We start from the raw sequence: 16,178 nt of genomic DNA, 5'->3' as shown, positions 1-16,178 counted from the left end.
AAGCCATTAAAGTAGAATTATTAAATAAGGAACTAACATCAGTAGAGGACATCCTCTTAAGAGAAAACCAACCTCTCCAACACAATACATGGCCCTAGAGAGCAATAATACAGTACAAGAACAGGTATTTTATGATCAAGTGGGCAAATGAGCTACAGATGCCAATAAATGCTGATAAATTGAGAGCAAAGGAAAGGGAAAGAGATACTAAAATCTTCAAATAGAGGATAATATCTGAAGACATGTTGTGACAGGGTTCTGGCTAGTAAACCCTGAGCCAGACCTCTGTCATGCCAGCTCCAATCAGGAAAAGGGAACTGGAGCTGGCTGAATAAGTCCAGGCCTATATGGCAAATGGGGAACAGCTGCCGGCCTCGTTAGCCAGGGGCTACATAAAGGCAGGAAGGAAGCCAGGGGGAGAGGAAAGGGAGGAGCCAGGGAGTTAGAGGCTGTAAGCTTGACACTGCCTGTAGCAACAAGGTGGTGGGAACTTCTACTGTAAATAAAGAGCTCAGGTGATAACACCAAAGCAGAGGTCTCTGGCTCATTTGTGGGTGCAGAAGTGGTAGAAGAAAAAGGAGCCCACCTGTGCCCTGTTACACGTGGGGGCTTGTCTGGGACCTGAGCCAATGGACGTGGTTGGAGGCCCGGAGATTGAGGAGACCCTGCAATGGCTCGTCAAACAGCAGAAGGAGATGCAGAAGCCCATGCAAGGCTTCCAGCAGTCCCACCAGGCTGAGAGAGAGGCCTTGCTAACCTGGCGGGCAGAAAAGCCTATAGGACTTTATAAGAGAGCAGGCCAGCGTGCAGCACCAACACGTAGGGGATGGCACCCGGCCGCCGGGCTTGGGACTCTGTAAAATGGGCCTGGCAGATGACCTGGATGCCTTCCTCGGTATGTTTGAGCAGGTAGCCATGGGCGCCGGATGGGACAGGGCAACCTAGGCCCTACAGCTGGCTTCTTACCTGGTGGGAGTAGCTCAAGCGATGGACAGGGGATGTGCGGTCCTGGGCATTTACCTAGAGACTGATGGACTGGGCCACCCGTTGGCTGAGGCCCGAGATGCAAACGGTGGGGGAGATAACAGATGCCCTCGTCCTAGAACAATTATTACAGGGCCTCCCCAAGAATATCCGAGACTGGGTCAGGCAACATCAGCCAAGTACGGTCGATGCAGCAGTCAAGCTGACCGAGGAGTACACAGAGGCAGATATTCCCCGAAGGGAAGGTCGACCCTATAAAGACAGAGTTGGGGAAGAAGCTGAGGGAACCCATTCCTGGGAAAGGCCCCGAGAGGAAGGAGGAACCCCAAGGAGCTCCCAGTAGAGCTGGCGTGATTGTTCCGCTGGAAGTGCGGGCACCCAGAACATAAAAACGGGGACTGCCCAGATACGGAATGTGGCTGGGCCGAATTTTGTGGCTGGACTAATGTTGGAGGGTGGACAAGGGGGCAGAGGCTGTTCACTATCCCAGTGAGGTTGGGGAGGAAACCCCATAGGGTCCTGGTGGATACAGCTTCAGCCTGCTCGCTCATCCAGAGGAGGCTGATAAAACCGCACTGGATAATTCCAGGTGCAGGGATGGCCCTGGAGTATATCCATGGAGACAGGAGATACTGCCCGGTGGCCCTGGTGCCCCTAGATGTGCTAGGCAGCTTTAAATGGAAGCAGGTTGGGGTAGTAGAGGGGTTACCGTACCCTGTTATGTTGGGTATGGACTGGGGCCCTCTCCCCCGAAGAAAAAGGAAAGGTTCCCTGAAGGGGGGGTCCCCTAGACTGAGAAGCCCCGAGAAGGAAGAAGAGCAAGGTCCTTGGGGTAATGAACATGAGAACCCTAGACAACAGAGCCTGGATAGGGTAGACAGAGGAGGTGCGGGGGAGATGGCCAGCCCAAGCCCCATAGAGGGAGAAAAGGGTCAACTGGAGCTCCCCACACCGCAGCTCCCAGGAGAAGAAATGGTGGCCCCTGTTGGTGGCTTGGGAGGGCCTGGGGTGTCCAGCAGGAGGTCAGGATTGACTTTGACCTCCTACTGGAAGAAAAGGGGATAAAGGAGAAGGGACACCCACAGGGGTCAATTGGTGTAAGGTCCTGTGGGTGGCGGCAGAGCTATGGGGACATCCACTCCCCAGTGTACTTTTTGTGAGTGGGGGATGAAGGAACCCACAGGAGATGATGCAGGTGATCTCCTGAAAGAGGGGGAGAGGTTTCCCCGGACAAACCCCACTGGATGAGAGCAGAGAGGTTGGAAGGACGAACCTGGCAGTTCATAAGGGGGGAGGTGTGTGACAGGGTGCTGGCTAGGAAACCCTGAGCCAGACCTCTGTCATGTCAGCTCCAATCAGGAAAGGGGAACTGGAGCTGGCTGAGTAAGCCCAGGCCTAACTGGCAAACAGGGAACAGCTGCCAGCCTCGTTAGCCAGGGGCTACATAAAGGTGGAAAAAGTGAATTTGTGAGGAAATTTCCCACCTCACCCCCTTTTTTTTGGTAAAGAAAAAAAATTATCACCTCTACAGCTGATTGACTTTACAAGGAAAGAGTTGCAAACAGAAAAATGATTATTTAAAGACAAAGTGATCATTTTTAGAAAATGTTCAGTATCTCAAATCAAACACTGGATGGGTCAGATCCTCGCCTCAGACAGACACACATAGTTGCTACTAACTTCAGTGAGAATTGCACCCACCCATGCACCACCTTAGAATTACAGTGGTGTAAAAATGGAATAATGCAGTGATGCATCAGGCCCTACATTTGGAGACTATTTTGCAAATGGGGATACCATTTTCCAGTGGAAGCTAGGAAACTATTTAATGCTTTCTGGATGTATTCTTCCTGTAGAAAATCCTGCTGCACAGAGTAACAACATCCAATTTGCCTTGCAACTTACTTACATTTGTTTCCTCATGAGCCAAATCCCATCATGCATTCTCTGGGCTGCTTATTTATGCTCACACACATTTAGGAACTAACAGCCAGTTAAACCGCACACCTGCACAGCTCTTCACCTCAAACCACAATACATGAAGCTTTTAATCTCTGCTACATTAGCCGCCAGAAAATGGAGAAATATAGGCCGCCTCCCCAATGATGCGGAGAGATGAAAAGCACAAGCCACGCCGCTCACAAAAATATGACTATCAAGAGTTACTTGATTTGGGGATTCATAGGCTGAGCACATTAAAACATAGAGCTAAGACTCCTAGCAGAAGGAATAGTGACAGCTGTCTAATAAGACCTGCAAGAACAAAAACCAAAATGTGCAGGAAATTTTACTGGCAACCTCTCAACATGGACCATAAGCACGTGCACTTCCTTTGTAGTGTATTTTTAGTTGCTTTACACTTAATCTGAGTGTGGAACAAATTACTGTTTGGCACTACTGTGACAGAGTTGTTTCTCTTTAACAACTGTTTTTGAGGGTGAGTACGAGTGTATACAGAGAATATTATATTACTCAACTATACAGGTTCATGGGGGGGGGAGCCTTTAAAGCTCAGAATCTGCACTCTTCCCCCCCACCCTTCACCTAGTGTTGGTATCACCAACACCATTAAGTGTTCTCTAAACCCTAAATCAATTGTAACCATAGTGCCCTCTAAACCAGTAAGTCAATTGTAAATTAAGGGCAAGATTCTGTAAACTGAGGAAGCCTTGAATTTCTTGTTTAGTGTTCATGTATGAACTTTTCCATTTATATTTAAAAAAAAAAAAAGGGGGGGGGAAATTCCATGACACAAAACTATGTTAAGGTTCAGAGTAAGCAGCAGTAATTTAAGGGTAAAAAAAGTTATGCAGATATTATAATTATCCCAGGAGCAAACATTACAAACCCAGAACATTCAGAGCTAGGGTTATATTTAAATATGAAATTCAAATATGATAAAGTATAGAAATGAATAGTTGACACCCAAGCAATATTAATCTACCCTTGGCGTAATCATGAATGTGACCAACCACCCTAATGTGATTTTAAAAAGTAACTTCAATCTAATCTGGAACCAATGCCTTAATCATAATCACAGCCACTGCATGTTATCACTACCTGGCAGAGTTGGAGACTATATCTGTTCTGCTGTGAAGATTTTGCACTTGTGTAAGCTCATTTCCTGTACGTACGTCAACCTCAGAAATATTTTCTGCAATGCATAGTATGAGCACAATTTCATTGATCAGTTTCCTGTGTTTTCATGTACTGCACTCTTTTGAATACAAACTAGATGTAGAAGACATCAAAAGAGCTAAACACACCTTGTTAACCACTGACAGTCCTTTGAAAAGTACAGAAAAAGATTAGTTGAAAAAGTGATATTAATGCTGGTGAAAGGTTCTGGGTTGACAGCCCTAGAGACTGAAATCCATTGTACATAAAACTGATACAACACAGGTAGCAGTAGTGTAAGCATTGCTCCCATTGATGTGCCTCATCCCTAACTTAATTAATGGTGCGGTGTCAGTTGTAAATGTGAGATTGAGTCTTCAGGAAGCCTAGACTTTGAATACAATAAGGGTTAGCTTTCTGACTGCTGGAGAAATTTAAAAGGTATTTTAGTGATAATTCATGCGCTGGAAATGCGGAATCTAGTCTACTGACTTCAGAGTAGTCAATGAGAGTGGAGAGCAATGAAAAGCTAGTGGCGGAGTTCGGTACTTAGCACACCCAAAGACCCATAAGAAACACTTCCCGCCAGTCTGCAATGAGATGAGCCTGCAGTCTTTTGTTAGATAAAAGTCCCACTGATGTTCATAGGAGTTTAACCTGTCTAAAGACTACAAGCTAGGATCTAAGAAGAAATGCTGTCTCAGGAGAAGGAATCTGGCATTCAAGAATGGGCATTACACAATTTACACAATACATTTTACTTACCACCATTGAACTATGCCCTCTTTTCTGTACTTCCAATTGTAAGATCTTGGACCACCAGGTTATTGGTGCATAAATAGCAACTTTCTCCAGCGTAATCAACCTCCTATTGAGTTTGATTCCCTTAGCAATATCATTATCGGTTGTTTCTGAAGTCACAGCTTTGCAATTTGCTTCCACTGAAATGGTTGTGAAGTGCACTGGATTGGTTTGGGGTTTTATTTTTCCCCACTAGCTCCCTGCCCCTCCCCAATTTATACAGTGTTTTTAATTTGGTTGTAAAGTTCAAAGCAAGTATAAATTATTATTTCATACAGTGTGACCAGCAGGATCCCCAGGCGGCCCTCTCAAACACATAGACAATAGAATATTTTCTAAAAACGCATCCCTGTCAGGGGTCTGCACTTAATCTTACCTCAAGTAACAGAGCCGTAAGGCAGAAATGGACTTACGAATTAGACCTTATCCTGAGCTGGCTGCTTTTTAGGGTTTCTCCATTCAGGACCCTCTGTCCCTCCTGCTAGCACTCTCTTGCCTCAGATTGACTCTCAGTCATTATTCTCCATTCTGGCTAAGATGCGGTAATGGAGGGGAGCAGAAGGAGGGGGAAAAGGAAAGTGCCTCCCAGTATTCTCAGCCTGCTGGGGATCTGCAAGACTGACAGTCTAATTTAGCACAGCCACAGGGTTGCTCTAATCTATGCTCAGTCTGCCCATGGCCCCAAAACAGTCAGAGCACATTGGCACGCTGGTCCTGTCTTTCTTCCCTTTGGCATATGCTGGAGGTTCCAAGTGGGGGAGGAGAAAGCACATAGGGCAGTTCTGCCAGCCCTTACAGCAGGATTATTTTGGTGTTTGTTCGGGTTTTGTTTTTTTACACAGGGGAGAGCCACTGGCTTTAAGGCCTCTTTATAGCCCTATAAAGTATAAAGGGATCAGAGGATAACAGTGGACCTAATGAAACTTACCTAGTCTGTCTGCCAAGGGGAGTCAACAGAACAGCTCTAGACTTCCACACATACTGGGCCCCTGAAGCTTGACAACTAGTTACATACAATATAAATATTTTTAAAAACTGACATTCTCCAAAGCAGAACTTCTAGTGGAAGAGTCATCCTAAACCATTACCCACACAGGCAGAACTGTGGTGCCCACTATGAAATGGCAGATATTAGGATCTGGCTTCCCGGCATCCCTCTTTATGTGCAGAGGGAGGCAAGAACTACAAGAAAAGTGGCGGCTTGTTGCCATGCGGCCAAATCTTGCTACCAATGAAGTCAGTGGCAAAACCCTTGTGAATGTCAAATGAAGGCCAGGATAAGAATAGGCCTTATCAAGACTGATTATAACCTTTGGTAGCATTTATTTTTCATTTCTGATTTAAGCCTGGGCAGCTAAAAGGGAAATAATTACTTAAGCCTAAAACAGAAGTGTGCACTGGGCTGGCACAGCAAGCAAAGAATCAGGAAGGGCAGGCTGATTACCAGGGTTATCACTACAATTTCGTCCCAAATACCACAGTAGTCAACAGTAACTATGTTGCTGAGGAAATGCTGAAAAAGCACATGACGGTTCAACTGGGCTTTTTTAAAAACAATTGCACAAATCTGATGGGGCTTTTTAAAGGACATGAGTATAAAGTATGAAGAGAGAGAGAGAAAAAAATACACAGATGTGAAAAAAGGAAGAAAGGCAAAACTTGTACAGACAAAACAAAGAGGATAAGTAGGAAGGAGGAGGAAAGAAGGAAGAAGCAAAGGCAAAAAATAGCATAGAAGATTAAGCGGAAGAGGAGGAGTTTCTGGGGCGCTCTTGCTGAGCTCCAATTTTCCTGCAGAAATCATAGAATCATAGACTTTAAGGTCAGAAGGGACCATTATAATCATCTAGTCTGACCTCCTGCACAACACAGGCCACAGAATCTCACTCCACCCACTCCTGTATCAAACCTGAGCCATTGAAGTCCTCTGTGAAGTTGACATCTGTGCACATACACTGCTTAAAATCACCAATGCATTTTGTAGAGGGGGTAAAGGGCGAGAGGAGGAAAAGAGAAGAACAAAATCTTAAATTGCTTTAAGTTCTAAACATACAAGAAAAAGCGGGGCACTGCTTCGTAGCAGCTTCTGGCAGCTCATCAGCATTAATAAGTATTGTCTGGTTGTTAAGCTCTGACAGTATGCCCAAGCTGAGGTGCTAGGCTTTGAAGTGGCTGCTCAGACCCTTGACTCCAGAACTTTGAAGCGGGCTGGAAAGGACTTACTTGTGAACATTGCAAAAGCTTAATAAATAGGAATAATAAATGTATATGATACAGTCTTTGTTGGGAGGAATTTTCCATCTCTGAATCAATACTGGATGATATTGTTTTACATATGGGAACGGCGGTATGTTGTAAGTGTTAAGGTACACGGATAAATGCCGTTTTTATTTAAATTTAAAGACTAATATCCAGCAACTTTTTAGCAGGCACCGAATGCGGTAAGATTAGGTTAGTTCTCAGGCAGTCCTTTGGACAGTACATAAGCCACCAAATGCATTATACACCTCCATGATGTTCTGCCCTGAGCCAAATTGGGCACGTTATGTAGTAGGATGCCTATGAAGGATAGGTGTCTGCTGACACCGTCCAGCCATCATGTTTTAGATCTTTGGGGAGGGGGGGGTCCTTTTTCTTCCTGCTTTCACTGGGTCAAAGTTGAAGATGATTCTTGCAGGGAAGTTGGTAGGCATTCGGAGAAGTTGACCATACCACCTTAGTGAGAGTTGGATGACTGAGAGAGTGGGACCTGTCTAGTTAGGAAGCAAGTCACTTCACTTGACTTGAATTTGATGTTTCAATCATTCAGAGATGCTTCATCTGAATAGTGTCCAACTTCTTTTCACACTTGACAGTAAGGAGCCATGTTTCAGTCCCATAGGTCAGAATACTGACCACCAAAGCATTATATATCCTCATCTTCATCTCACCGTGGGGTACTGGCGAAGATTTGTTGCACAAGTGTTGCAGCATATGTGTGGGGCCCACCTCTTGTCCTGATCTCCAATTTTGCAGCCAAAATAAAGGTGATAGGCTTTCTTAACCATAGTGGTTATACTGCGCTTTTGTGATGCAAAAGTCACTTCACCACAAACATAGCAGAAGTTATCTGCACTGTTCACACAAGTACGAGGCATCTCTGCTCACTTTGGATAAACAGAAATGTGTCCCTTTGCAAAAATCAAACACTGACAAATAAGAGAGCAAGACACTGTATGATTTCTAGAGCTGATAGAGGGCAATTTGTTCAGCAGAGTGATGTAAGCTTCGTTATGATTGCATCATCCCTGACTTCTAGGAATAACATGATGCAATTCATATCATGTATGACGCAATACCAGCTTCAGATTGCATCATTCATTGTTTTGCCTAAAAAGCAAGTACTGTCCAAACCCAGTCATAGATTTATTCATAGATCCAGTCAAAGATGTATTTTAGTCATTTCTGGTTTAAATTGAGATCCCTTCCCTTTATAACTCACTTATCCTCCGCCATTCCCAAGTCAAGGGTCGTATATACTGATCCAATAGCATATCTTGAAAACTAGAGCCAATCAACCATTTTAAGCATCATTTTCGTTCTCAGTGACCCAGAATTAGTAAAGTTTGACTACATTTATTTCAGAAGCATTTTGGCTGTAGAGCAGTGTTATCAGCAAAATCAGTGTCAATGAGGTTATCATCATCATGCAGTATACCTAAAATGCATTTATTTAGTGTCCATTCAAGCACAGAGTCTATGATAGCATGGAAGCGTTCTGAGGCAGCAACGCATCCTTGTTGAATGCCCAACCTAATTTGGAAGAAGGCAATCCTTTCCCATTTACAAGAAAGCAGCTTGAGGAGTCATCTTATATAAGAGACAGAAAATTCTTCAGAGCTTGTCAGGAATGGCTCTGAGTTTCAGCCAAAGACATTCCCTGTTAACAGAGTCAAAGGCAGCCTTGATATCAATGAATACAATTTGAAGGGCCTGCTTGAATTCTCTTGCCTTCTTGCTAAGCTATGGACTGTGACGATTTGCTCCACGGCCGAATAACTGGAATTGAAGCCAGCTTCTTGTGGTCTTCTCTTGCTTCTTAAGATATCAGTGGCTTGGGCCAACAAAGCAGAAGCAAAAAACTTTCCCTGGTATGGACAGACGAGTAATGCCACAATAGTTACAAGAGTCTCGTTTGCTGCCTTTACATTTCCAAAGTAATAAAAATTCTTTTTTGTCAGTGGGACAGGACCGACTCTCCAGATGATGCTGAACAGCATCGCATTCACACAAAAAATAGCCGGTCCAGCACTTTTTAAGAGTTTTGCAAGAATTCCACAGATTCCAGGTGCCTTATTTCCCTTAGCTTTCTTTACATCTCTGTGGATGTCATCAATAGTGAATTTGCCAGGATGATTTTGTGAGGAATGAGTCAACTCAGCAGTGGCCTTAATGTCAGGGTCCAAAGAAATTGGGGGTGCATTTCACAGCTGGCTGAAACGTTCACTCCAGCATGCCATTTACTCTGCTTTTGTATCAATTAGCTGACCTGAAATGGGAGTAGGTCATTCACTTGGTACTGTCTCTCTTGTCAGTGAGGTCACAAAAGTGTTCATAAAAAGAGGCAAAATCATTCCTGGCAGACGCTTTCTCAAGTGCGATGGCTCTGGCTTCCATAAAAGCTTTGCAGTCACCATGCATTGCTTTGTTACGAATGCCATCTAGCTTACAATACATGACCGTATAACCTATCAAATGAGCCATACGCAACTGTTCCGTGATAGCTAAAGTATTAAAGGAGATCCAGTCCATCCAGGTGGTTTCAGCATCAGTATACTCTGGTAGGGTCTCAAACTTATTCAAGATTTCAACTGTTTAGTAGTTTTGAAAACCATCAGTTTCGAAGTTGGGTAATTCAAATTTTGGTGATCCGCTCGTCACTTTGCCTGCACTTTTTAGTCTAAATGGAAATGTGCAGAGAATATTTTGTGATTGGTGTTACTAAGCTTGGCAGACCAATAAATTCTACAGCTGTTGATGGATGATCTTCAACAACAACAGATTACATTCTAATCAATCATTTTCTTTGTTCGGACTTTATTACTTGACCAAGTAAACTGGTGAATTCCTTTCCTAAGAAACCAGGTGTTCATAATGACAAACTCTTTAGAAACACACAACTGTAAAAGACATTCACTGTTGATGTTTAAGGTATCTGGAGTAACTGGTACAGTAACAATTTCCATGTGCCACTAGAACTTTAAAGTCACCAAGGAGAGTGACGGTGTCATAATTCGAGATAGGTGAAAGAAGAAAGCAGAATTAATTATAGAACTGACTTGCCTTCATCAGAAGCTTCACTACTTGGAGTGTAGCAGAGAATTGTCCATCTTCCATGCTTATGCTGGACCTCAGCTGTAAGCAGGCAACTGGAAATTGGTTCAAATAATCAGATTGATTTCATAGATTCCAAGGCCAGAAAGGACCACTGTGATCATCTAGTCTGACGTCCTGTATAATACAGGCCATAGAACTTCCCCAAAATAATTCCTAGAGCATATCCTTTAGAAAAGCATCCTCTCGAGTTAAAAATTGTCAGTGAAGACTCTACCATGATCCTTGGTAATGGTTAATTACACTCACTGTTATAAATTTACACCTAATATCCAGTCTGAATTTGTCTAGCTTCAACTTCCAGCCATTCAAATGGGTTATACCATTCTCTGCTAGATGAGTGGTTTTCGTGGGTCTTGACCGAGTGCTGGGTCATGGAATGTAAGGCACTGGGTTACAGCGGTTCTGGTCAGCACCGCCGACTGGGCCATTAGAAGTCACTACCTGTTCCAACACCCCGGAAGCGGCCAGCAGCAGGTCCGGCTCCTAGGCAGGGGGGCCACGGGACTCCACGCGCTACCCCCGCCCCAAGCACTGGCTCTGCACTCCCATTGACTGGTTCGCCATTGACCGGGAGCTGTCCAAGGTAAGCCCGCGCCCCAATTTCCTGCCCCATCCCTGAGCCCCCCCAAACCCAGGGCCCCTTCCTGCACCCCAAACCCCTCATCTCTGGCCCCAGCCCAGAGCCTGCACCCCTAGCTAAGAGCCCTGACCCACTCCCATATCCCAACCCCTTGCCCCAGTCCAGAGCCCCCCCACACACCCTGAACCCCTCATTCCCGGCTGCAGCCCTCACCCCCCACACCTCAACCCTCTGTCCCAACTCTGAGCCCCTCCCACATCCCAAACCCTTCATCCCCCGCTCCATTGGGTTGCAGGCATCAACAATTTTCTTCAACTGGGTCGCCAGAAAAAAAAAAGTTTGAAAACCACTGTGCTAGACTGAAGAGCCCTTTATCAAATATTTATTCCTCATATAGACACCTACAAACTGTAATCAAGTCACCCTTTACACTTCTCTTTGTTAAGCTAAATAGACTCAAAGAGCTCAATCTATCACTATAAAGCATATTTTCTAATCCTTTAATCATTCTCGTAGCTCTTTTATGAACCCTCTCCAGTTTATCAACATCCTTCTTGAATTGTGAGCATCAGAACTGGACACAGTATTCCAGCAGTGGTTGCATCAGTGTCAAAAATAAAGGGAAAATTATCTCGTTACTCCTGCTTGAGATTCTCCTGTTTATGCATCCCTGAATCGCATTAGCTCTTTTGGCCACAGTGTCACACTGGGAATTCATGTTCATCTGATTATCCACTATGACCTCCAAAACCTTTTCAGAGTCACTACTTCCCAGGATAAAGTTCCCCATCCTGTAAATATGGCCTACATTCTTTGTTCCCAGATGTATATATGTAGCAGTATTAAAACTCATATTACTTGCTTGCATCCAGTTTACTGAGCGATCTAGATCACTCTGAATCAGTGACCTGTCCTCTTCATTATTTACCACTTCCCCAATTTTTGGGTCATCTGCAAACTTTATTAGTGATGGTTTTATGGGTTTTTTTCCAGGTTACTGATAAAGATGTTAAATAGTGTACAGCCAAGAACCCTGTGGGATCCCACTGGACACAGATCCACTCAATGAAAATTCCCGGTTACAGTTACATTTTAAGACCTTTTAGTTACCCAGTTTTTAATCCTATTAATGTGTGACATGTTATTTATACTGTTCTAATTTTGTTATCAAAATGTTGTGATACCAAGTCAAACGCCTTACAGAAGTCTAAGTATATTATGTCTACACTGTTACCTTTATCAATCAAATTTATAATCTCATAAAAAAACCCCATCATGTTAAGATCTATTTTTCCATACACCCATGTTGATTTGTATTCATTACATTACCCTCTTTTAGTTCTTTATTAATTGAGTGCTGTATCAGCCACTCCATTATCTTGCATGAGATCAAGGTCAGGCTGACAGACCTATAATTACCTGGGTCATCCCCATTTACCCTACTGGAAAATTGGCATGACATTAGCTTTCCCCCCCCGTCTTCTGGAACTTCCCCAGTGCTCCAAGACTTATTGAAAAATCAACATTAATGGCCCAGCAAAATCCATTTGGCCAAATCCTCAGATTTGTAAACATGATATTTAAGAGGCATCCAACTTCTTCCTTTCTCATATCCCAAGCAGCTGATCACAAAAGATAGCAGTTGCTTATTCTTTCCTCACTGCAATAAGGAACAAATGTGGGTGGTTTTTTTGGAATGCTCTAATTTCTACAGGGGTTAATGCATTATCTTCAAATGCTGTCAGCATGAAACACTTATGTCCAGCATTATGATGATCCAACATGTCCATAAACCCAGCGTCGTGCACAATGATCATAAACATCTCCAGATCACTGTCTCTCACGGCGTCTGAAATGTTTCATGCACCTATCATTTTGCAAACAACTTACCTTGAAAGATTCACTCGCTTGCTTTGTGGCTCCCCCTGTACATCCTCCAGCTGGGCACTCATTCTGACAGCCCTGCAAGAAATAAAAAGCAGGAGATACCAAATTAAATGCATGTTGCAAAGAGGCAAATACCTAGTCAATTAATACTTTGATGACAAAATCAAATCAGGCTTCATCATCACTTGATCAGAATAAGAATATTAGGCACTGTATTTTCCACCATCCTCCTGTTTTGTTTTTTGTTTTTTATTTTTCTTTCAGTTGAGTGATTTAATACAACTGCATTTCTGGGCTTTAGCAAGACTGGTTAAATCCCACATTAGCCTTATATGTCTCAGGGTCACAATCCGAGAACAAAAGTGCAATTGTTTCACTTAAAGCTGAATAAATACTCTGGGATTTTACACAATTATATCAGGTCACTGAATCCCCTTTAGAGGCAGACACCTCAGCCTTGTAGTTTCCCCTGTGCCGTTATTCAGTGAAAATGACTTGGCAGGGGAAGGGACGGGAGAGAGGGAGGAAACATTTACTCCAAACCATACTTCCTTAATTGAATGAGATAAGCGGTAATGAATGAACATCCACAAAAACAAAATTAGTCATGAATCTATACCGTATTTCTCTTATAGCCATTTTGTGTCTTTTAAGTGCTCCACAAACGAGTGGGATTATATTAGCCGGCAATTGAAGGAAAGGGGAGGGATAGTGCAAATCAGAAGAGTAAGCCGACAGGTGCATGACCCACGAAAGCAAATCATCTAGCAGAAGCATCCCATGTCCTCAAAGCAGCTTCCATGTTGCTTTCTTAGCATCCTCTCCCTGCCAGTTCTACAGCATTCTGGTCGCAGACATGAAACGCACATTACACACAGCGGCACCTGGGTAAAGAGGAGCAGGGAATCTGACATGTCTTTCTGGCTTTGATCATTGGAGCTAATCAGGACTTTCCAAGACAGTGCTGGAAGGATTAAGGGATGCAGGAAGGCTTCGCGGGCAGGGATCACAGGGATGGAATATTTGGGGGATGGGCACTCGGAAGGCTACGGTGCTGAATATACAGGAGGATGGATGAGGGAATATCAGTAGAATGCACAGGAGGGAACGGGCATTAAGAGGCTTCAGTGCTAGAATGAATGTGGTATGGGGAGGAGGAGGTTAAATTATAGAACAATTAGGTGAAAAAGGGATTTTGTGCTAGAATCATCTGGGGGAGGGGGACAGCAATGCTGGAATGTTTAAGGGCCAGGAGGAGGGGAAGTTAAGTTCTCTCCCTTGGATCAGATGCTTTCTCCCTGTTTCTCTCTTGCCCCCAAAAATAAATTCAGAAAGCCATGCAAAGTGGGAAATACCTGGCAAGAGAAGGCATCGGCTGCTCCCTGCTCAGCTGTCAATGAGCTTGCCATGCTGCCGGGTGAGCATGCACAGTGCACCTCTTGCTTACTGAAGCACTCTCTACTACCCAGCTGAGGATCACAAGCAGCAGTACAGCTACCACCACCGCTGAAAACCAAGCCCCTAATCATGCCAATGCACTGCAAGTAACTACATGACGTAAGATTTAAACTGTAGCACTGTGTTGTCTGAGAGGCCAGCTCGGTGCCTGGGGGGCCAGGGGTTACTAGTATATGTTGGTAAAATATAAAGTAGCCCCACAATATTCTCTCATTAAAATATCCACATACTCCCATATAACTCTCTGCTCAGAAGATGACAATGATATACTTGTAGCTATTCATCCCACTCATTGAACCAAGAGACAAGTACCAATCTGTCTGGAGTTATGGCAATTTGTATAAATAAGACATTAAGGAGGGAGGGAATGACATAGGAAAATTTAAGCCCCTTGTAGAAACTAGGTGCAAGCAAAATCCTTCATCATCAGATTGAAAGAGCCTTAAAATTAATCCCCACTTGTGAGAGAGGCTCTGCCCCAGATTTGTGAGACTTGGCAGAGCGGTTTATAACCTGTAGACCATGGTTTGTGACACAAGAGCCACAGTTGTGATGGGACATTCATTTCCGTCATAAGTCTGGTTCTGGGCAGTGTGTAACTCAGAACCAAATTTGCTCTGAGCTGAACGTGTAGCGCCCAATCCTGCTCCCTTGTAGCTATGGGAGTTTTGCCACTGCCATCAACAGCAGGATAAGATATGGTCTAGCCATTATAATTTATACAGACACAGGAGAGGGAACCAGGTGAAGGACTAGGTTAATCATTTCAATGTGGCTTAATATGCGAGATTTTTCAGCCAAAGAGTACTGAACTCGAAGAACTAAGCAGTGTGTGTCACGGAAGCACAGCAGTTGTAGGAGAGTTTAGTAGTTGAGAGACTAATACAATGTTCTTTCACTTTTGCAGCCCTGTGGTTTGTTTATGGGTTAGAATAGATCACAAATGAATAGGGATGTGGTGGTCTCCAAGTAACCCTTAGCGGATGACAGTCCCAACAAAACCATCCCCACAGGGTTCAGGAAGCTTGCATCTCCATCTGTCCCAGTAACCACATACAATCCCTTGCCCCTTATGCTCATCCTCTTGCTTGTCCTCATCCTTAACCTCAACTCTCTCCTCTGCTTCCTTCCCCTCTGTCACACCACAGCTCTGCCATGGAATTATGGGTCACACACTCATTTAAGACCAGTTAGAGGAGGAATGCAGATACTTTACAAGGAAGAACCCACAATGGGAGAAAAATGGCTCATCACCAAACCACTACTAGCTCTTCCTCTGCCTGCACCTGCGCTGGCCCTGGCCAGACAGGCAATCTGACCTGGGGGCTTCTACCGAGGTCCAAGTCTTGACTTCCTAGGAACACAGCCTGCATGTCCCTGAAGAAAATGAGGCAGGGAGAACCACCTCACGTGAGAAGTCTGTTGCTGGTGTCCTTGAGGAAGCAGGTAAGAGAGCTGCAGGAGGACATGGCTCATCTGCATAGCATCTGGGACCACGAGGACTTCATCGACAAGATGTACATGGAGTCATCCAGGCCAACTACAGAAGCACCAGAGAAGAAAGGAGAACTGACTGCTGTGCAAGAAGGAGATTGCTGCACAAGGTGGCCATGCAGCCAGACAGTGCTTCACCCCCCCACCCCACTCCAGATCCCCTGTTCATTGCAGTCAAGAACCACTATGCTGTACTGGCAAAAAGAGGAGAGAAGCAGACCCCAATGACTGAGGAGGAGCCACCTGCCCCCACATCTGGGAGGCTCATGGCCACTGCACCCAAGAGGAGGAGCCATAGGGTTCTGGTGGTCGGGGCCTCCCTTCTGAGGGGGGACAGAGGCATCCATCTGCTGACCTGAAATCCTGGGAGGTGTACTGCCTGCCTGCAGTCTGCATCCAAGAGATCACAGAAAGGTTGCTGAGGCTCATCCATCCCTCTGACCACTACCTCGTGCTGCTCCTCCACATGGGCACTACCGAT

At 44.6% G+C, this 16,178-nt stretch overlaps 1 protein-coding gene across 3 annotated transcripts in view; it reads right to left on the bottom strand.

Moving 5' to 3' along the window:
- The window catches only part of BCAT1 (branched chain amino acid transaminase 1), a 95,124-nt gene that overhangs the window by 54,655 nt on the left and 24,291 nt on the right, over positions 1-16,178 (bottom strand). For 2 of the 3 annotated variants that reach the window (XM_034782343.1, XM_034782361.1), the window contains exons 1-2: positions 14,101-14,196; positions 12,749-12,820 (exon numbers count right to left, since the gene is read on the bottom strand). In XM_034782343.1, coding sequence (XP_034638234.1) covers positions 12,749-12,820; positions 14,101-14,154 — 126 coding nt within the window. In that variant the 5' untranslated portion in view covers positions 14,155-14,196. Of the gene's footprint in view, positions 1-12,748; positions 12,821-14,100; positions 14,197-16,178 lie in introns of those variants that run through there. The other variant, XM_034782352.1, reaches the window with a different exon arrangement.

This window comes from Trachemys scripta, chromosome 1, assembly GCF_013100865.1.
Source record: "Trachemys scripta elegans isolate TJP31775 chromosome 1, CAS_Tse_1.0, whole genome shotgun sequence".
Classification (NCBI taxonomy): domain Eukaryota; kingdom Metazoa; phylum Chordata; order Testudines; family Emydidae; genus Trachemys; species Trachemys scripta.
Note: the sequence above shows the minus strand (reverse complement) of the source record. Positions and strands in the feature narration are given on the sequence as shown.